The sequence below is a fragment of the Poecilia latipinna genome, unplaced genomic scaffold (assembly GCF_001443285.1).
Source record: "Poecilia latipinna isolate Pla-1442-1.1 unplaced genomic scaffold, P_latipinna-1.0 Scaffold672, whole genome shotgun sequence".
NCBI classification, from domain to species: Eukaryota; Metazoa; Chordata; class Actinopteri; order Cyprinodontiformes; family Poeciliidae; genus Poecilia; species Poecilia latipinna.
Genome location: NW_015113288.1, coordinates 181,957 through 202,807, shown reverse-complemented (window position 1 = coordinate 202,807; position 20,851 = coordinate 181,957). Strand labels below are relative to the sequence as shown.

General features: G+C 40.0%; 3 protein-coding genes across 5 annotated transcripts in view; 2 read left to right on the top strand and 1 right to left on the bottom strand.

Moving 5' to 3' along the window:
• Window positions 1-358: 358 nt before the first annotated feature.
• On the top strand, window positions 359-9,973 carry ppp2r2ca (protein phosphatase 2, regulatory subunit B, gamma a). 2 transcript variants are annotated; one of them, XM_015044355.1, is made up of 10 exons: window positions 359-602; window positions 1,178-1,371; window positions 2,898-2,995; window positions 3,107-3,290; window positions 3,584-3,696; window positions 3,875-4,052; window positions 5,713-5,877; window positions 6,010-6,179; window positions 6,308-6,399; window positions 6,644-9,973. In XM_015044355.1, the coding sequence occupies exons 2-10, from the start codon at window positions 1,308-1,310 to the stop codon at window positions 6,939-6,941; spliced, it is 1,362 nt and encodes a 453-aa protein (XP_014899841.1). In that variant the 5' UTR covers window positions 359-602; window positions 1,178-1,307; the 3' UTR covers window positions 6,942-9,973. The 2 variants fall into 2 exon arrangements, with proteins under 2 accessions (XP_014899841.1, XP_014899840.1); XM_015044354.1 differs by having other exon boundaries at window positions 1,080-1,371.
• Window positions 9,974-11,218: 1,245 nt separating this feature from the next.
• On the bottom strand, window positions 11,219-18,582 carry wfs1a (Wolfram syndrome 1a (wolframin)). Of its 2 annotated transcripts, none has more exons than XM_015044350.1 (11): window positions 18,476-18,582; window positions 17,277-17,789; window positions 15,782-15,858; window positions 14,585-14,903; window positions 14,319-14,399; window positions 14,087-14,226; window positions 13,880-13,999; window positions 13,518-13,763; window positions 13,149-13,427; window positions 12,579-12,742; window positions 11,219-12,468 (listed from the first exon to the last, which is right to left on the bottom strand). In XM_015044350.1, exons 2-11 carry the CDS (start codon window positions 17,782-17,784, stop codon window positions 11,277-11,279), a joined length of 3,126 nt encoding a protein of 1,041 aa, XP_014899836.1. In that variant the 5' UTR covers window positions 17,785-17,789; window positions 18,476-18,582; the 3' UTR covers window positions 11,219-11,276. The 2 variants fall into 2 exon arrangements, with proteins under 2 accessions (XP_014899836.1, XP_014899837.1); XM_015044351.1 differs by having other exon boundaries at window positions 14,319-14,396.
• A 1,237-nt stretch (window positions 18,583-19,819) lies between these two features.
• Window positions 19,820-20,851, top strand: part of crmp1 (collapsin response mediator protein 1) — a 16,451-nt gene continuing 15,419 nt past the window's right edge. Inside the window, exon 1 of the mRNA XM_015044352.1 lies at window positions 19,820-20,215. Coding sequence (XP_014899838.1) covers window positions 19,865-20,215 — 351 coding nt within the window. The 5' untranslated portion in view covers window positions 19,820-19,864. The remainder of the gene's footprint in view (window positions 20,216-20,851) is intronic.

Here is a 20,851-nt window from a genome sequence, read left to right as displayed (position 1 = left end):
TGTGAAAAATAACCTAAATTAAATACAAAAGTGCCTTCAGACCCAGGAGGGTTAACATACATTTTTAAAACTTTCTGGGTGATCTTTTTCAGCTTTCAGCTGTCTTTAATCATTTGGGACCTAAAAACCAACCAACAAATGTAAATTCTTATTCTCTTTAAAATCAGAATAGACCAACTGTGTAAATCAAATCTATGATGATAAAAAAAACCCTTATAATAATCCTCATCTTACTCAACACGCTACATATAAAGCACTCACCAGTGAACGGCTCCCCCTGCTGGCCAACTGCGCTCCCCACCACCTGCAGTGGGCGGATCCACCGGTGACAGCTGTGCTGTGATAGGCTGCTCCAAGAGGAGGCTGCCATGACATCGGTGGATGCTGCACAGGATCACATCCACAGCATCGGCAGCAAGCGCTCCTCCATCCACCTCGCCATCCCTCCGTCTTTTCTCTCTCTTCTCCTCCTCTGCTTCTCCTCCTCATACCACCATCCTTGCTCCATCCATTCCTTTTCCCCTTCCCTCGACAGGAGCACACTGCAGCAGAGGGCCGTGTACACACACTCTCCAGCAGGAACAGCAGCAGCGGGCAGACTGGTAGGTGAGCTGGGGCCTGATCCCCCTTGTCCCCCCATCCTCCACCTCTCTTCCTGCAGCACAGGCAAGACATTGCATTCTCCTCTGATCTCCGTCAAGGACTATCTGACTGTAAAGTGTGCGTGCGTGGTTGTGTGTGTGTGTGTGTTCGGATATGAGAGCAAGGAATACCACACCCTGAGATTATTTCCTACTCCTGACATAGCTTCTGGATGAATGAGTGGATGAATGCATTTATATTTGCCCAGTCTTCATTTTTGCATGCCTACTGAAACCAGCAACACGACTCGTATTCTGTGTCTGTGCTCGAGCTGTTTGTTATCATGGCTCCTCTGCCTAGTGCATGGATCTACTCCAGCACCAGTTAGGCCTTGGCAGCACATTTATACTTATCTAATGTGGGAAGTGCATTTCTGACACTTTTTGACATGTGGACCCTTCTTCTTCTTTTCTTTCCAAAAACATCTTTCTCTTCAGACTCTCCATTTACTTTGTCCTCCTCTTAAAACCCCATTTTCTCCATCCTCTTTTCTCCTCCTCACCCTTCTTCTCCGTCTTGCTGTCCGGTTTCCCAGGATGCCTCGGTTCAGGATGCTTCAGTAGGCCCCAGCAGCATGGGCGGAGCCTGGGCGGGAAGAGAGATTACAGATTGGACCCTTCCCCTCAGGACGGGCGAACTGGCGGGCCACCCTCCCTCTTCTTCAGATGGGCGAGGACGCTGAGAGCCCCAAAATCAACCACACCTTCCTGAGAGACTACGTCACAGAAGGTGGGTCAGTGCTCTCTCTCTGGAGATTACAGATCGAACAGGTTAATCGTAGGACTGGCAGGGAGAACGTGATGGCACCACTTTGTGGTTAGATTTCAAATATTACTTTTGAAACTTATTCTCAATTTACTTGTGGATATTTATGATGTGATGCTTAGCAGAAATTGGATGTCACATCAATCATGACATTTTCATGTTTCTTTACATTTGACCCTATCTTCTTTCTCCTTTTCATTTGTACTACAGCTACTATTCAAGGCTCAGTATTAAGGTATAAAATGGCTTGAGAAAATTAGTCTTCAAATGTATAAAATAATCTGTCATACAGTTTTTATAAGTTAGGTTTTTAGGAGACACCACCAGAAAGTGCTTCACAGATAAATGTTATTCACTACTCCTCACATGTTGCTACATGTTAGCTGGGTAAAGTGTATCTTCTCTTGCCTGTAACAAAAATCTAATTGATTGTTTGGAAATCACTGTGTAAAAACCAGGCATGGGCTATCAGTGTGAGGGTATTTCATTGTTTTTTATTAGTATGTTTTGGAAAAATTGCTTACATTATAAGCCTTTTTTCCTGTGGTTTAAAGTTATTTTAATTAAATGCCAACAAAAGTCCTAGACTGTCCGAATTCCCCATAAACTACAGAGGATTGAGTAACATATTGTTGTTCTCCCACTTTTGGCTTGTTGCTGTGCCGACCTTCCTTAAAGGAATGCAAATTTCTAGTTTTGGGAAATGTTTCCAGTTGCAAATAACACAGACCTTTGGGATTAGATATGGAACAGTATCAAGGCATCTAAACATCTTTAAAAAAACCTGCAGTTTCAACATATCTCAAATTTTCTAATGTAACTCCCTGTATTTCCTGCCTAGAAGTGCAAGACTGACCAAACTTTTCTCCAGCTGTATGGAGCAAATTCTCCTGAAAATATGTCAATTCACAAATTACCAAGTCATTAATGGAACGGAAGCTAGTTGAGTGCTACTCAGTTAAATGATATCAGACATTTTGATATTATCATGTAAATACTTGGCAGGAAATAGTTACCAGTCATACATTTCAAATGATTTAATTTCCTGGTAATGGGATGACAGAGAATATGGTAAAACAACCAGAGTTTTATTTGACTGGCTGAATCACAGAAGTGAGTCAACTGAATGAAAAAAACATCATCTAATTTTCCTTCACAATACAGTCAAATTCTAATGTTTGGAAGTATCTCTGGTTGCAAAAACAGAGTTACTGTGTTTCAACACAGAGTTGCTGTGTGATTAAAAGTGATTGACACTATTAAATCATTTCATACATTTTTGTTTAAAAACGATAGTGTTTCTGGTATCCTGGTATTTTTAGTCGAGAGTATCATTCAATAAGAATCTCATACCCTTGTTTGTTGCCATGCCTGGCACGTCTTGTTTGCTCTTTGCGACTTAGTTGTCTTTGTATCCTTCTTAGTCATTATGTGTTTATCTTACCCACCCTCCTGAGTAACTGGTGCTATTTTCCTTGGGTCCCTTCCAGCCGATGTCATCTCTACAGTGGAATTCAACCAAACAGGGGACCTGCTGGCAACAGGGGATAAAGGTGGCCGAGTGGTCATCTTTCAAAGAGAAACCGAGGTCCGGTCACCTTATTGTTATGTTAACTCTCTGCATGCAGGACTGTCTTCATAACCCACCAATACAAATGGCGAAAAAGTGGTTTCTGACTTGCTTTTCTGCTCCTTTTAGTCCAAGGGCGTTTCAGAGGAGGCAGGTGAGGTGGGGGACTCGGGAGAGTACAACGTCTACAGCACGTTTCAGAGTCACGAACCTGACTTTGATTACCTGAAGAGTCTGGAGATAGAGGAGAAGATCAACAAGATCCGATGGTTGCCGCAGCAGAATGCCGCACATTTCCTGCTTTCCACCAATGGTAAGAAACAGATCAAACTCTGACAGGAAGTCTCATCGATTTTCTGCAGGAGGCTTTTTAAATGTCACAGGAAAAGACCACAGCATTGGTCTCAAACTTCACAACTATGTTCCCACAGCGAGTAAACGATTTTAATCTTCTTTAGTGATTGAAATAAAATCTTTATGACTGAACTCATTTTACTTTGTGCTTTTTGGAGCAGTGGTAATACTTTTTAAGGCACTGTAGGTCTGCCATCTCTGTTTAAACAAACCCCATATCACTGCTCAGATTGTGCTGTGTTCCTTTCGCAGATAAAACCGTCAAACTGTGGAAGGTCAGTGAGAGGGACAAGAGACCAGAAGGATACAATCTGAAAGATGAGGAGGGACGAATCAAGGATGTTTCCACCATTACCTCTCTGAGGGTACCGAAGCACACACACATCTACACACCCGCTAACACATTCAATGTAAAAAACAACTTGCTTGCCTTTCATGCATTAGTTCTTTACTTTATGGTTGTACCACATTGTGTACTTTAGTTCTGCCCTTTCTCATCTGCATACGTTTTTTCCATCTCGACTCTTTGACTTTCTGTTTAAGGTGCCAGTGCTGAAGCCAACAGATCTGATGGTAGAAGTTCGCCCCAGGCGGGTGTTTGCAAATGGACACACATACCACATCAACTCCATCTCCGTCAACAGCGATGGGGAGACCTACTTGTCTGCTGATGACCTCCGCATCAATATGTGGCATCTGGACATCACTGATCGTAGTTTCAGTATCCTTTACACTCCTGGTTTGTTTTATGATTTACACAAATTACTGCAAGATAATTTGTAGTAATTTGATTGACCAAGTTACTACAAAAAAACTGCTATTGGTTACTTTGGAAATGATCTCAGATCTTCGTTTGACACTTTATCTCTCACTGAAGAAGAGATAAATATTTAAAATGAATCTTCAGAATTCACCAATGTATTTTTTTCTATTTGGACAAGCAAAATCAGTGCAACAGATGTGTTTAAAACCACAGTAACCAATTCATTTTGTTTTACCCTCACGCGTGGAGACCAGGAAAACCACGGCCAAAGTCACGGTCGGATAGTGATGAGGTCCTGTTAGACTGTCAGTTTACAAAACGACACACAAAAAAAACTTGTAAAAGTGCACATGGGGTCAGTGCGACCCTGTCGGACTGCACACAGAGTAAAAAAATGCTTGGAGTCTAAATGACTCTGTCTCTTAAAACAACGCGAAGGTTATTAAGCAGTCTAATAAATGTAATATTTCCAGTTAAATTAATATGCTTTTATTTTGAACATTATTAAAAACAATAAATAATGATAAATAGCACATTTATTTACAAAAATGTTTTATTTTTTTCAAGGTTTTGCAAGGGTTAGCAGCACCTTTGTATTTTTCCTGATCTTCTGAACTGGTACGATCTCGCTAGATGACTGAGGTCTGCGAACTAAGCACTACGAACTGTTCTGAGCTCCAGATAAAAGCACAGAGGACAGGCACAAACACAAACAGTACACATTTTTAACAGTTGTTGTTGTTTTAAATGTGTGATATAAGTACGTTTGACTTTGACTTAGCTGTGCGCACTAAATCTTGTTAGTCACATTTTGAAGAAACCACAAGTGCGGCAACATATACAGCAAATTTTGTTACATTGCAGACTGAATGTGCCGTAATGCTCACTTTGAAAAGACTTAATCATTCATGCTGTAATGTATGCTATAATTTAATCATTTTGTAATTTGCATGCTTCCATTTGTAATTCACTTTGCTACTCAGACACCTGAATTCTCCCACAGTGGAACAATAAATTATGTTTCTATTCTATTCTATTCTATTCTATTCTATTCTATTCTATTCTATTCTATTCTATTCTATTCTATTCTTGTCTAGTCTTGTCTAGTCTTGTCTAGTCTTGTCTAGTCTAGAATATAACCACATTCTATTATAAATATAGCCACAGTAAGCAGCATAACCCATCATAGAGTTGTGTTTATGTGTTAATAATATGGTAATAATATGATGGGGTGTTTGTTTTGATAAGAGTGCCGCTCACTGTGATTTCAGTGCAGGTTGCAGCATGTTATACAGACTGCCTTTGGTGTTTTCCCATTCAAATGGAAGCTGACCTAGAAAATCTCAGACACATCTATGGAAGACTAGTTTGAATTATTCACTCAGCAGCACACTTTCTGCTGAGCCTCGTAGGACCACTAAAACACAAATAGAACAAACTGAGGAACAGATTGTGCAGCCATGTTAGAGCTGAATGGGATGCGTTGATTGGTTGCTGTTTACGGTGAACAATCATACAATAAAAACGTCTGGAACAAAAAGAAACGACGTGCACGTCATAGCAAAACATAATTGTTATTTTTGTTGCCCTTATTTTCCTTGATGGAACTTCTTCCCAGACATTGTAGACATCAAACCTGCCAACATGGAGGACCTGACAGAGGTGATCACAGCAGCAGAGTTCCACCCTCACCACTGCCATCTGTTTGTGTACAGCAGCAGCAAGGGGACCCTGCGCCTCTGTGATATGAGGGCCTCGGCTCTCTGTGACAGACATACCAAACGTGAGCATGTTTTTGCAAATTAAAAAATGCATTGCAGTAAACAATGGAAAAGGGGATAAAGAATTCCAGGCAGAAAACCAAAGCAAAATCTGTATATGTGTAACTGACTAGTTGTGCACTGTGTTTCTGAAGTTTTTGAGGAGCCTGAAGATCCCGGAAGCCGTTCATTCTTCTCAGAGATTATTTCCTCTGTGTCGGATGTTAAGTTCAGCCATAGTGGGCGCTACCTGCTAACAAGAGATTACTTGACTGCTAAGGTGTGGGACTTGAATATGGACAAAGGCCCAGTTGAAACCTACCAAGTAAGATGATACTACTTTGATTTCAGATGCCCACCATCTGGTGTATGATGTAGGAATGATGCTGTTTTACAGCTCTGCGTATGCTGATTTCTGAATGCAGTGGCTGACCGAGTCTTTATCTTTCCCAGGTCCACGAATACCTGAGGAGTAAACTGTGTTCCCTCTATGAGAATGATTGCATCTTTGATAAATTTGAATGTGTCTGGAACAGCTCAGACAGGTAAGTGTTGACTGGTGGAGACAGTTTGCAGAATAATTACATTTAAAAGCAAATTAGATGAATGTGTCAGTGCTAATCACCGTGACTCTACTAATCGCCTGGTTCTGACATTATCTGACATCTCAATCAATGTTGAAGACAGTCTTTGGATACATCAGATCAATCTTCTCACCCTGTTTGGCTTCCTTGCTGCCCTCTTCTCTGGCCCATGACAAATCTTTCTTCCTGTTCTCTTGTAACCCAGTGTGATCATGACGGGGGCGTACAACAGCTTTTTCCGGATGTTCGATCGGGAGACTGGCCGGGGCGTTACCCTGGAGGCATGGAGGGAGAACAGCAAGCCTCGGGCTGTGCTGCGGACGCGCCGGGTGTACACGGGCGGGAAGCGACGCCGTGGGGACGTAGGCGTCGACAGCCTGGACTTCACAAAGAAAATCCTGCACATGGCCTGGCACCCTGAGGAGAATATAATTGCTATTGCAGCCACCAACAACCTATACATCTTTCAGGATCGTGTCAATCCCGACGCGCAGACGCAGTAGCAGGAATGCAGACACAAACTTGAAACAGTTTCAGTGTTTAAGGAGTGCATGTGAGAGATGCAGCCTCTGAAAATGGGGGTTTATCCTTAATGACTAAATAGCAGACTGATTATTGATCTAAATGAAGTTAATAACTGAGGAATGGCGTCTAATAGTTTTTTTTCGGCCCTGAGATGTGCTCATGTCTCGAGGGGCAATTGGGACTTCATTTTTTTTGCTGCACTCTACTCCCACTTTTCCAAGATGTTTGTGTATTTTCCTTCTGCAGAAGCAGTGAAGAAGGTGCAGGGACACCTCTCCATCTGCAATGACTCAGTGCTGTTAATCACACAGTGTTGCACTGCTCACTAATCTACTCTTTTACACATAGAACGGAAAGCGCTTCAGTACAGAAATGTGTGATGCTCCTGACATAACTGGATGACTTTACAAGACATTGCATTCAAGATTTTTTTTTTTTAATGTGGAATGTTAGGAATGGTGTAAGTGAATGTTTCTTTGCAATATCTTTATTTTCTCTGCTGAGTAACAACAGCGATTGATACTCTCCTTTAGAGCAGTGCTCTTGGAGATTATACACATAATTCATACATGATCTGTTCACATTGAGATTATATCACCAACAACAGTTCAGCGGTACTCCTGCTATAAAACATGATCATTTTCCTTAGGCAGGTAACATATGTACACTTTTTACAGTTAGCTGTATATATCTGTGTTGATTTCTTAAAAACAGTACCTCTTTGCTTCAAACAGATTTTGTTGTGTACACTGTAAATGAGCATCTCATGCAGAAAAGTTACGATATCCCAACATGGTTATTATTGTGTAGCAATACATTCAAAGTTTTGGATGGAGGAGAGGGCTTGGTGAATCAAGTATAATGCAACTCTTAGTCTTTTGTTGTGTTTCCTACTTATGCCCAGATAAAGGCTGATGATATTCAAACAAATAGTGCCCTGCGAAAGTGTTCAGGTACCTTAACATTTTTATATTTCGTCATGTCACAACCGCTATCGTCAATGTTTTGTGAAAAGTCAGCACAAAGCGATGCATGTCTATAAAGTGAAAGGTATGGGGTTACATGGTTTTTATTTTTTATTTTTTTTTAAATCAGCCGTTTTGAATCCATGCTTTGAAGAAGCATTTTTGCTTCAATTATAGGTGTAAGTGTATCTATGCCAGCCTTGCACATCAACAAACTTACATTTTTGCCAATTTTTTCTGTGCTTCAACTTATTCGGATGGTAAAAAGAGTTTTTTTGAGTCCTCTCACAGATATTCAACTGGACTTAATTCTTTGACAGAGCCGTTTTAGCAGAAATTTACTTTCAACTAAACCATTCTAAGAAGGCTCTGTTTGTTTTTTTAGGGTAATTTTACTGCCGTAAGGTGGGCCTCCACCTCAGGCTGAAGTCTTTTACAGCCTGAGGTTTTCTTACAGGATTGCCCTGTATCTGACTCTTGCCTGTTTTTGCGTCCAACATTTTACACAAAGGCCGAAAAGTTCACTTTTGGTCTCATGTGACGCAACCCCAGTTTTTCATATTTGTTGTGTCCCCTACATTGTTTGCGCCAAAGTGCAAACAGAACTTCTTATGGCTTGGTCAGATATCTTGTATAGGTTTAGAGTTTTAGATAATACTCTTCACATCTCAATAGGATGTCCAAAGCTTGGTTTACCTTGCTTTAAACTTCTTTACTACTGACATCTTTGGTATGTTTCTTAGTTGTTTCTTGGTCTTTCTCATGCTGTTTATTCTCTCTAACAACCCTCTGTGGCCTTCACAGAGCAATTGGATTTTTCCTGAGATTCCACTGCACACAGATGGAGTGTAATTATTGATTAGATAAGTTCTGAAGGCATTTGACAGCACTTTGTTTCACTTAAGAGTATAAAAGGAAATGGTTTTGATATAAATGGACATCTGACTAATTATTTTTAATTGTATATATTTTTGAAAACCATGCATCTTATTCTGCTCATTTCAGACTCATGCACTATGTTGTGTTGTTTCTTCACTTGCAGAGAAGTGTGTGGGTGTAAGATGACAAATTGATGAAAAAGTTCAAGGTTTATGACTACTTTGGCAAACTACTGTGAATAAGACAAAAATGTAACTGTAATGTGTGAAAATCAAAATGAGCCTTGTTCATTTTATAATGGAGAAGCACATTTTAAAAAGGGATCTCACAATCAAGAAAAACTTGCACATTGTTTATCAAAGAAGAAAAAGAAAAACCCTGACTCAGCTGTATCCAAGCTGAAAACTGTTTTGTTCTCATTATTAGTGTGCTCGAGGGTCAGAGGTCATCATCAGTGCAATAGCTCATTGTATGCATCATTGAAAGATCATTACTGTCCAAAAACTTATTATAATGTAAATTTATCATAGTGTATCACAGGAATTATTGTTGTCATAGCTGATACCTCACAGTGCCGGTTGCTGCTCTGGGTTGCGACAAATGAAAGCTATAGGTGTGGAATGGTTTTATTTCTTAGGGTGCAGTACATTGTTCTCAAGTGACCTTGGTCCTGACAAGATTATTGAGCTGTCTGCATGTTGACCATATATGGAGGAGAAACAAAATTATTGCAGAAGTGGTGAACAATTTTGGATCTTTTGAAACCTGAGCTTTGAATGGGCAACAGTTTCTCACATCTGTCAGTACATTTACTGTTTCTGTTTCTGACTAAGGACACAAATGTGCATTACATGTTTTTTTTGTTTTTGTTTTTTTTAATTGCAGCTCAACACAAATGTGAGAAAACGCACACAAAATGGCTTAAGTTGTCATTGAGTGACTTGAAAATCTGTCATACCCACCGCCATTCAGCTGGGAGAGACATTAAGTTCAGAGTCACAGCAGCACCATCAGCAGCAGCAGCAGCATGTTACCATTACTCAGTGCTTCTTATGTGTATATCTATCATACTAAAAAAAAATAAAATAATAAAAGATGTAAATGTACAAAAACCTTATTCATGGATGAAAGGAATGTGCATTAATAAAACTATCTGAAAACATGTCTATTTTTGTCTGGGTGTTTATCTTAAATGGGTCATACTTTTATTCTAACAAAGAACAAGACTCCAAATTCGGCTCTTTGTTGTTAGTAAATGTTGCACCAATTAGAGTTAAATCCTGGCTCAGAAGATTAAATATAGTATTCATTGTTATGAAAGTAAACCTTTGGACTATTTTTAAATGGTATTTCAACAAAAAATTCAGTAGCTTAAATTACAGATGTAGACATGTGACTCCATTATGAATATTCTATAATCAACACAAGGTTCAGGCTCATATGACTGCCACCTGTTTTCTATATAACCACCTCAATATTTGATTACAAGTTCTGAAGCATCGTGCCAGATTCCAGATATAGTAAATAATGAAATGAAATGACATCAGACTTATTTAGCTCTTTATTAGGAAACTCAAAGACTCTTTACAATGTAATCAGTCATTCCCATTCACACACACATTCACATGCTGATGATGATGGCTAGCTACTGGATTGTAGCCACAGTTACCCTGGGGCAAGGCTGCTATACCAGCACCATCTGTTCTTCTCACCACCACCAGCAGGTAAGGTGGGTAAAGTGTATTGCCCAAGGACACAACAACAAAGATAGAAGGGCAGTGTCTCAAAACAGCAAGTTACTGACTACTTGCAAGGCAAACTCCTACTTCGGTCGCCACCATCGCTCAATGGCACAAGACAAAAAGACCCAGCATCATCAACATTACTCTGACAAGTTGGACTTCAGCTAAGGTAATGTTTTAATGTAAACAGATGTCCACCCACCATCTCTGACTCTCCAGAGGTATAAAATAAAAAAAAAAGAAATCTAGAGGGTTATCAAAACCATTTGAAATATTATCATTTTAATCACAAATATAAGATTTTAAATGTAATTATGAATTTACAATTTTTTTTTTTTTTTACATTTTGGTAATGATAAGGCTGGTATGTTTATATGGAGTGTACATTAAATCAGTATATTTACTAAATAAATGTAAACAGCTGTCATAAGATCCGGTGGTTGCAAATGTTTTTCTGTAGAAGGAGGAAGGATTTAGGTTTGTGTGCAGCTTTAACTAGCTTAGCTACAGCACTAATGCTGATGACAAGATTGCTCGCTCTGGTTATCAGGGAAAAGGTTTGCATGCAAACTTGTTAGGAAAACATAGAAAGGCTTGGCTTAAATGTTAAGATATTACTTTTTCCAAAATCATCTTATGACTTAATCACAAACCAGTTAGGATTTTCTATTATATTTAAAAATCCTTTCACAAAAAAAGATTCGGGTTTCTTGTTGTCTGTTTAATCTCAGGTACGGATTTCTGCTGACAGGAAAGGTGAGAAGAAAAAGTCAAATGCAAACTTGAAGGCTCTAACTGTTGTACGCCTGAAGTCTCTCTCGATCTTCACCTGCCTACCTCCAGTCAGCCATGAAGAAGCACAGTCGAGGCAGTGGATAGCCTTGAGCTCAAAGGCCGGAGCCTTTGCTCCTAAACGTCCGTCCAGCTTAGTACTGAATTCTACTATGTTACCAGGTTTCAGATTGAGCAGAACTTGTCTAAACTCATTGCTGGCCATGAGGATTATATCTCTGGCTGCATCCTCTGCTCCTGAGCTTCCATCTTGGATAATTCCCACCGTCACCTCAAATCGATAGCTGTCAAAACGCTTGACGTGACAGGTGTGCTTGGCTAAAGCCTTAATTTGACACAACTCTTCTTCTTCTTGCATTTTAATCAGTGTGACCAGAGAAACTGGACCTGACAAAGAACTGTTTGCTTTTTCCACTGCCGTTGAGTTTGCCAGTGATGTATTCTTTAGGTCACACTTGGGATATGTCTCACCGTACAAGCAGCGCATCCAGTCCCCAATAAACACTGGCAGCATATTAATGACAGACTGCGCACCATTTTCTGTCTCAGCAATCCGGACGTGTCTAAAGCGTCCAGTCCAGGTGACTCTGTGCCCTTGCAGGTGGCTGCAGAAGATCTGAGTCTGAGCCATGCCTTTGCTTTCCCAGGCTGGAGGCCCACAAGCCTGGCTGTACTGGTTCCATGTCAGAGTGGAGTTGTACACCTTCTGTCCCTCCGCATGGTATACATATACCGAGAAGAACAGGATCACCATGGAAATGCAGAGTAAGATGAATTTGACTGGACCCCATTGCGTAAATGAGCGCAGAACATCCAAAATAGACATGCTGAATCGTGTCCAGAGCCGCAGAGTGACGGGAATTGCACATATCACCAGGGTCACAATCATCTTTGTCAACTCTAGCTCTATGAACCATTTAAACAGCTGGATGAAGAGCATGATGGCAAGGCCAAACACCAGAGCTGGGAGTGCAAACAGGAAGAGGAAGTATGCTACACAGGTGCGGATTAATCCAACAGCAGAGGAGTTTTGTAGGAGGACCACTGAAAACTCACACCACATGAAGCATACAAGATATGGGATCAGGAAGCAGTAGGTTCCCCGAAATCCACGGGTTCTTGCCATGCTACAGTGAGAAGAAAAAAAGAAAAAATCAACTAATTAGTAATGGCAAACCATGCAAGACAGTTTTTAGTACATATAATCGGTTTGTCTGTCAGGTCAAACTCCACTCACCTGAAAAACAGGTAGAAAAGGTAGATATACAGAAGGCAGGGGATGCTGAGCTTCAGTACCACAGACTCCCCAAGCGGCACTGTAGTAAATGTGTGTCCAAGAAAACGAAGTCCTGTCATGTCCTCTGGCAGTAATTGTGTCAGGCAACACAGATTTGAGGCTACCTAAGATGAACACCCAATCATATTTTAGTCATATATCATTACTAAAATGAAAGCAGAATATTCAATTTGAAAATTTGCCTACAATTCTCTGTTTTATTTAGGTGTGGACAAAGCACGGTCACATAAAACACAACTAGAACACACGGCTTGTGGTTCTATTGCGACCAAATGTGAACAGGTTTAAGATTGAATAGTAAGAGTACAGCGCAGTATTTTGGATCTACTGGCCGATCAAATGAATAACTTCTCAACTTTTAAAAGAACAAACCACGGTCTAACTTAAAACTGAAATGAAGCAAAATGATCAATCTAAATGTGAGATAACTGCTTTGAAGGTCACCTCATAAACATTAAATACGCTTGCAGTTAATCTAAAAAGTGTGATTTAAATCCTTCTATCAGATACCTCTATGAAGATTGCACGACGTGCATATGCTGCTGCAGCTGGGCTGAGGCTGTAATAGCTGAGAACTGTGAAGAAAATTGCCACGGTGGAGAGCTCAGAACAAGGGATCCATTTCTTGTCAGCGACAGGAAAGGAGAAAATGACAAAAAAGACGGAAAAGATAAAGTAAAGGTATTGCTCCAGGTTGTTCCAACCAAAGTTGGTCTCTGCCTGCTCCACATCAAGACCTGGTTCGAAACGAGTCAGCAGGGATGTCAAGGCTTTGAAGTTCTCCCATGTCTGGAAAGAAGAAGTATGTTTGTCCATTTATTTGATTGAACTGATTTGAACTAAATACACCGTCATGAAAGACGAAAGTCTTAGATTAACCTTGCTACTCTGGAAGATCCTTAGAGTGCAGATAATCATGGCAATGAAGGAAAGGTAAAAGACAAGCAGGGGTATAACAAAGGCAAACAGGTCAACGGTCAGGTTGCTGATGATAAAGAAGAAAATGAGGGCGTTGACATGTTGCGTAGGGATGAGCGTGCTCAGCCACTGGACGCCTGCCCTCGATGCCCAGTCAAACAGGTGCTCCTTCATCTCAATAACTGCATGAAGTGGATACTGCAGCATCTGAGGTGGACAGGAAGAAAAGAAGAGGGAAAGTGTCATGTACAAACCAAGAAGAGTTTGAAAGTAAAATTTATTAAGAGAAATGAAGTCTCTGCACATTCTCTCAGTCATTTTACCATCAGGTGTGACTTCATGGCATTTGTATGCTTGGCGTCCGGCAGCATCCCACTGTAATCAAAGCTCCAAGAATGTTTCTGGACCTTCTTATGTTCTTTAGGGACTACCCCTGCCTTGTCCTTTGACACATAATCACACAAACACACTGTCGTCATTACACAAATACTACATATAAAAAGCAATTGTTAGGAAAAAGGCAGCTTTACCTTCCCTTTTCTATCCAGCAGGTCGGGACTTTCAATTTCTGATGAGTCCTGGCTTCCATATTGAGGGACAGTAGGGACAATGCCTTGTGCATATTTTTTCGTCATTTCAACAAAGTCATCCAGGTCCACCACCTGTTTAGCTGTGAAGTCCATATAATGCAATTATACAAAAGAACACATGCTGCTCTGTAGCTTTTCCTGATTTTTTTTTTTTTTTCATTTATATACTTACCATCAGTGCTGACCATGCTCTCTATTATTTTCTGGGTCTGGCCCGAAGTAGGAGCAGGGATTCTGGTTGCTGTGCCCCCTGCTGGTGAGAAATACCCAAAAATCCAATAAATGGATGCAGACATGCAGTGGGACACTTGAAGACAGCTGCGAACATTGAAATAACTAAAATGTCTTATAGAATGATACATTAGTTGGAGAAGAGTACAGTACAACAGACACAACTGATATCGCATTATATATTCTGCAACTGTTTCTGTCACCTACCTGGCACTGCGTTCACCTGGCTGACATTTTGGAGCAGCTCAGAGACAGCCACTTTTTTCTTCCTGTCTGGATTGAGCCTCCAGTACATCATCATGGCTGCTTTGCGTACTGCCAGCTCAAACTTGCCCTCTTTTGACAACTTGCGCATGTCAGCCTCATTTTCTGGAGTTACTCCCTTTTTCTGGATCCAGCAGCGCTGAAGAAGTCTCGCTGCGGACATTCTTCCCTGTTTAGCTGCTTTGATTAGCCAGTTAACTGCCAGGCGGTTGTTGAGGTCTGGGTCTTTTTCTTCAGCAAGCATCAAGAAGTGCTGACCCAACTGGAAGGTAAAGGGGGAGAGACTGTTACTTTTGATGAAGAGGGTTTGCAGTTTTTTTGCTTCACCACAGGATTTCAATTGTTAACATGTACAAACAGGTTTGTACATGTGCATACTTAACAATATGTGTGTGAAAGGTTCTGTAAAGGGAGAACTTTTATGGTTAATTGTTTTGTTCCAGTGTAGCCAATGTCAGAGCCACATAAAGAAATGACTTCGAAAAACAGAATCCTGCAGCCCCATTGCTGTGTGTCTTTCTGTCTCGGCTAAGTAACAGGGGCAGCTGAGCACTCCAGGACATATCAAGTGTCTGTTTTCTAATCTTAACCATCTTTACATAACTTTCTTCTCACACAGTTGTCATCAAATCTGTCCTCTGCCTTTCAGTGAGTTGTGAAATAGATAAAATCATTTCACACAGTGTTACCAAGTCTTGTAGATAAATGAACAAAACCAGACCACATTTACCTAAGCATCAATAAACAATGATGCACACGTGTTATAGGGTATGACAGATTCTTTAATTCATGAGACTTTGCTAGAACTATTGTCCTATTGTAATCTGTATGAAAAGACGTGTCTGAAAGATAATTATCCACAGAAAACACACACAATCTGCAGCTTCTCAGTTTTCTTTGTCACTCACAATTTAAGCATTTGACAATTTGTGAAAATTTAGAACATTCTGCAAACAGATTTTTTAAATGATTTGTCAGCAGGGAAAGAGTTGTGTTGTAAACTGGAATCCAGAGATCATCTTGCGGGTGGCAGAAATAGAAACACCCCACATCTGAGTCATCCAGTGAGACTGACAACAATGCCAAGTGTTGGTCAGTGTGTGTGCGTGCGTGGGTGTGTGCGTGCGTGTGTGTGCAGACCCGGCTCTGAGCTCTGGCATCACCAGTGTTGGCCTTCTCCTCCATCTGCTCCACACTCAGGTCTTCTAGTTCTTCATCTTAAATGGCACCAAACAGGTTTATTAGACACTGAGGTAAATTCCATAAAACTATTTCTTCATGAGTTAGCTAATAGGTAGTATGATCTTGTATCAGTGTTACTAAGCATGGATTATTCTAGACTCACATTTAAGTGACAATAAAATTGTGTCAGATATGCATCCTGTAACTCAAGATCAAAAAACCTGAAAGGTGGAGTAGATGTGAAACCGTGAAACTTTAAACACGTCTGCTGGCCTGAGAATCTATAATGTGATAAAATTTAAGAGCTCGAGCAGCTTGATGACCAGACAGCTAAAATGTCACATCAGGACTTGTTTATTATATGAACCGGTCCTGTCTCTAGAATGTGCTTCATCACAAAGGCGTCTTTTTTTCAGATGCCAGAGATTCGTATGTATAAAGCCCATGAGCTGTACCACAGGTCTGCATTTTAAGTTTTACCTCCAGAAGTCTCCAACTATAACACATTATAAGAATCACCGTATTTTAAACAAGAAATTGATCCTGGACTAGAATCATGGTCAGCGCCTTCTTGTGCAGTTTATGTGTTCTCTCTGAGCATGCATGCTTCTCTACAGGTAGTCCAGCCTCCTCCCACAGTCCAAAAACATGGCTGTTAGATAAACTGACCAAAGTAAATTGCTATTAGGTGTTTCTGTTAATTTTACTACTAATTTTACTACTATGTTTGAAGTTATTATAAATGAGATGTAATTTTGGTTTTAATTTCTATTTATTTTGTCTTTTAATAATTGTCATTGTGAATTTTATGCATACTTATTTCTAACTTTCTAATAATCACCTCTACTAGTTGCATAGTTTACCACATTCTGGTTAGATTGTTCTTCATGCGTTTGAAATGCAATGGGAAGCTTTTGAGAAGGACTATCAGAGTGTTTGCAAATAATCCTGAGAAATTGTTGTTTTAGTGATCAAGTTAATCGATGAATTAGACTGAACTTGTAAAAATTTGATGTTATAGTAATGACATATTTCAGTCTGGTAAGTCTGTATGCATGGAAATGGGCAAAGACTATTGTAAACAATCTTCCAACTTCAGTTAGAAACATAATCACAAGTGAGTTTTTATTTAGAAAAAAACTACGATGTTGATATCGGTGTGTGCAAATGCTGGTCAAATGATCAATAACAGTATTCTAATTTATAAAGACAAACAAAAATGACTTTGACTTAGATTAATAGCTTTTGTGTGAAATCTTTTCAAAATAAAATTGTATAGCCTAAATAGTTTCCCATTGATCTAAATGAATAACTCCATTAAACTTGGTAGAATGGATTCTTTTATAATGGCTCAGTGACAGATTTTTTTATCTACCTCTCTGTTATATAAACTTAAGTAATAATCATCTGTCTTTATTAACATCTGACTAACTTAATTTGAGTGGATTCTCACCATCTTCTTCATCATTTGCATCCTCTTCCTCTGCCTTCCTGAGTCTCTCCTGCATTATCACCTGCTTAGCCACAGAGGCAAAGCTGCGTTTTGTGGAAGCAGCTCCAGAGGGGGAAGTGTTGGAGCCAGAGCAAGATGATCCAGGACAGGTCGATTTGAACTTTGCAGAAGATGACATACTTGTTGTTTTGGAGACAGACGTGTTGGACGAACCTGGATGAGGTTTTTCAGTTATGTCACCAGACCAACGTTCTGAGGACACAGATTCAGCAAAAGACTCTGGCTTTGATTTATCCAAATGAATAGCTTGTGTGGATGATGAAGAGAAATCAGATAATTTTCTGGGACTTGATGGAGATGTTGATTTGTCAGGCTGAGAAGGTGCAGCAGATTTACTAGCTGCAGGGGGAGAAGGAATCTGTTTAGGCGCTGGTGAGGGTCCCCTCAGGACAGGGCACGGACCCGTGGTGCTGACAGAGGAGGATGAAGACTCGGAATCCTTCTCCATTTTTCCTAAAAGATTCAGAAAGATTCAAAAGCATGTGTCAGGAAGAATCATGAAGAGTCAGAGTGTGAAAAGGTTTTGTGAGATAATGAAATAATGTTTTTAGTTTTAAATCATAAAACAGCTAAAATATGGAATAGGTGGAGTCTTTGACATTATTTTTGTGTACAAAATGTTCTTTTCAGCTCTAATACTTTCCTTTTTAATTACTGATTTTATTGTCTTAGTAAGAAATATTACCCAAACAATGTTTTTTTTGGGAAACATATTTAACATTTCATTGAATAAGCAAGGGTTAGATTTAGGAGCTAGATGTGCATATTCTACATAAAAACAAGTACAAAAACAGTCTGTTTAGAATTTTGGGAGATACATAGAATTTAGAAAGATGTACAGTCGTATTCAGTAATTATATAATTACATCCACATATCTGCATAAGAATGTATTTTTAGTGGTCTGGTGTTTTAATATTAAATGTCACTTGTCATAATTAATGGAAACAAAGGCCTGACATTAAAATGTGCCACTTAGTGAATTGAGTATTAATAATAACTTGTCAATAATATTTGAAATTGTTGTACAGGTTTGGTACACTAACGACTTCCCAAATTAATAAAAGTGCCTGTAAACCACCAACTTCTGCACCAACACTGCTCTCGCAATGTTATTTAAAAAAAAATAAAAAATACTTACCAACTAAATGTTCATGATTAGCCCTCCTGGATTCGTATGTTTGACTCCATACTCCGTCTGTACCAGAAGGATCCCAGTAAGGAGACACTCACAGGCTGCTGTCAGACTACACCACAACTTTATGACCCGCCCACTCCTAAAATAGGCTCTCCAATATTAGAAGGTCCAATGAACAGCAATGAAAATAACAACTTATTTAATAATTAATAAGTTATGTGAACCTATTTATGAATGTCCTAACCAGTTTGTGGAATCTCAACAATTATTTTAATGTCTGAGCTCCACATTTGTACAAAATTTCCACCATTTTGAAGAGACAAACCAGAAATATACCCGCAAATATTAATCCTTATAATTATTTTTGTCACCACATTCGGATAGAGCTGTGTGCTTTAAAGCTTTGCAACAGTTACTATTTAAGGAGATTTCAGGGTTTAAGGTCAAACTGTGATTTTAATCAAGTTCAGCTCCGCCCCACAAAACACCAGTGGGTAAAAACTGACCCAGGACTTGTTAGAGGGGAGATTTGAGTCTAACACATGAATAAATGTTGCTAAATAATCTAAAGCATATTGGAAGATTAAAACCCAACAATTTTTACAGCCCCTTGCCCGCATACATGCTAACCATTTTCTGATGGCATTCAACAAGACAATATATCACAAGGTTCAAACCTGTGGAAAAGCTGTGGAATGTGGTGGAACTGGAGACTTACATCCTTGGTATGCTTCCAATAAATTTGCTGAACCTGTGTGGTTATCAACCCAGTACTAACAAGGTGTACCTAATAAAATGGCCTATGAGTGTATTTGTAACATTTAAAAGACAAAAAAATAAATAAATGTTTTTGAAGGGAGGGTATTATTTATCCATTCTAAATTCCGATGGACTTTAGGGTATTATAGACGACATAATTTGGAGTCAACAAAGCAGTAGAGCTATTTTTAATTCACTGCGGAATCTCCTCTTGAATGAACTTGACCTGCTCTATGCTCACTTAAAGCAATCTAGCTGCACAGTGCGTACTCATCCAGAAAACACATGGATCACTTGCATCCCCCATTTTGCCCGCAGATGTGGGTTAAACACATGCTTTTTTTTTAATCCGCAACCCAAGAGAACAGGAGACTTCTAGTGCTTTTATTCATCTTCTCTATTTGGCTCATTAATTCATGTACCGAAATCAATAGTTGTTTTTAAACTGGAGAGCTTCATTATTACTGGTATGTGTGGAAAAAAAATAAAATATTCAAGTTAACAATTTCACACATCACAGCACTGAATGAGTGCGCCTGCCTGAAGAGGCGGGACCGTGACCCGCTTACAGACGTAAAAAAAAAAAAAAAAGCAGAATTGTCTCCGTCGCTTCAGACAGAAGAAGCCACCATCATGTCTGACTGCAGGAGGCAGTGGAACCGGGAGGATGAGCTGCCGGTCTACCTCGCTGGTCCGATCACCACCGGGCCGAACCAGCGCAAATCCTTCGGGATGTTCAGTTCCGTGGAAGGGGCGTTCGATAGCAAGACCATTGACTTCGATAACTACGCGGTGGGCAGGAAGGGGAGCCGCACCCCGAGAAGCGGGAGCCGGGAGAGGGTCTTGGAGACCGGTGACCCTGTGGGGAAGACACCCGGGGAGGCTGCAGATGGGTCGAGGAGAAGCCTGAGCGGGGAAGCAGATGATGCTCGGAGCGGCGTGGAAGTACGATTTACATCGGAGAAGGAAAGTCCTAATGAAAAGGTATGGCGATCATTTTTGTTGCTTGGAAAAGCCTTTTCTTTTTCAAGCAAGAAGTAATTTTAAACCCTTTTATAAAAAAAAAAAAAAAAAATCCTCCTTATATTTGAGTCTATGGTTCAATCTGCATAAATAATAAGCTATTTTCTGCATTGCAGTTTATTTTAGTGTTCGCCTGCGTGGCTTTAAGAACCCTCTTCCTTCCTAAAAAGATGCAAGCTGCAGATAGAGGTGCTACATATGTGGTGCTGAAATGGACAGCGACATGGTACATTACCCCACCCACGGTACTGTTTCCGTGTTGCCAGGCTTGGCAACTCGAGGTATGCGTGAAATATGTCAATGCCCTGAGAAAAGACGGTGAAATGAAGTTGTCAAAGGACATGTTAGAAACCATGCAAGTTTTACACATAATAAGGAAAATCTTCATATCTTGAAAGTTATTCTGATAGAGTCGCAATTTGAGGTTAATTTAACAGAATCTGTACATGAAAAATATGCATGTAGAGGAGAGCAAGGGAAAACTTAAAACGTTTTTTTTAATCCTTTCACAAAATAACTGAAAAAAAAAATCCCTTCTCACCCTCCGTGGGTGGTCTCTTTCATCCTCTGAGCTCAGGTCCTCTACCAGAGGCCTGG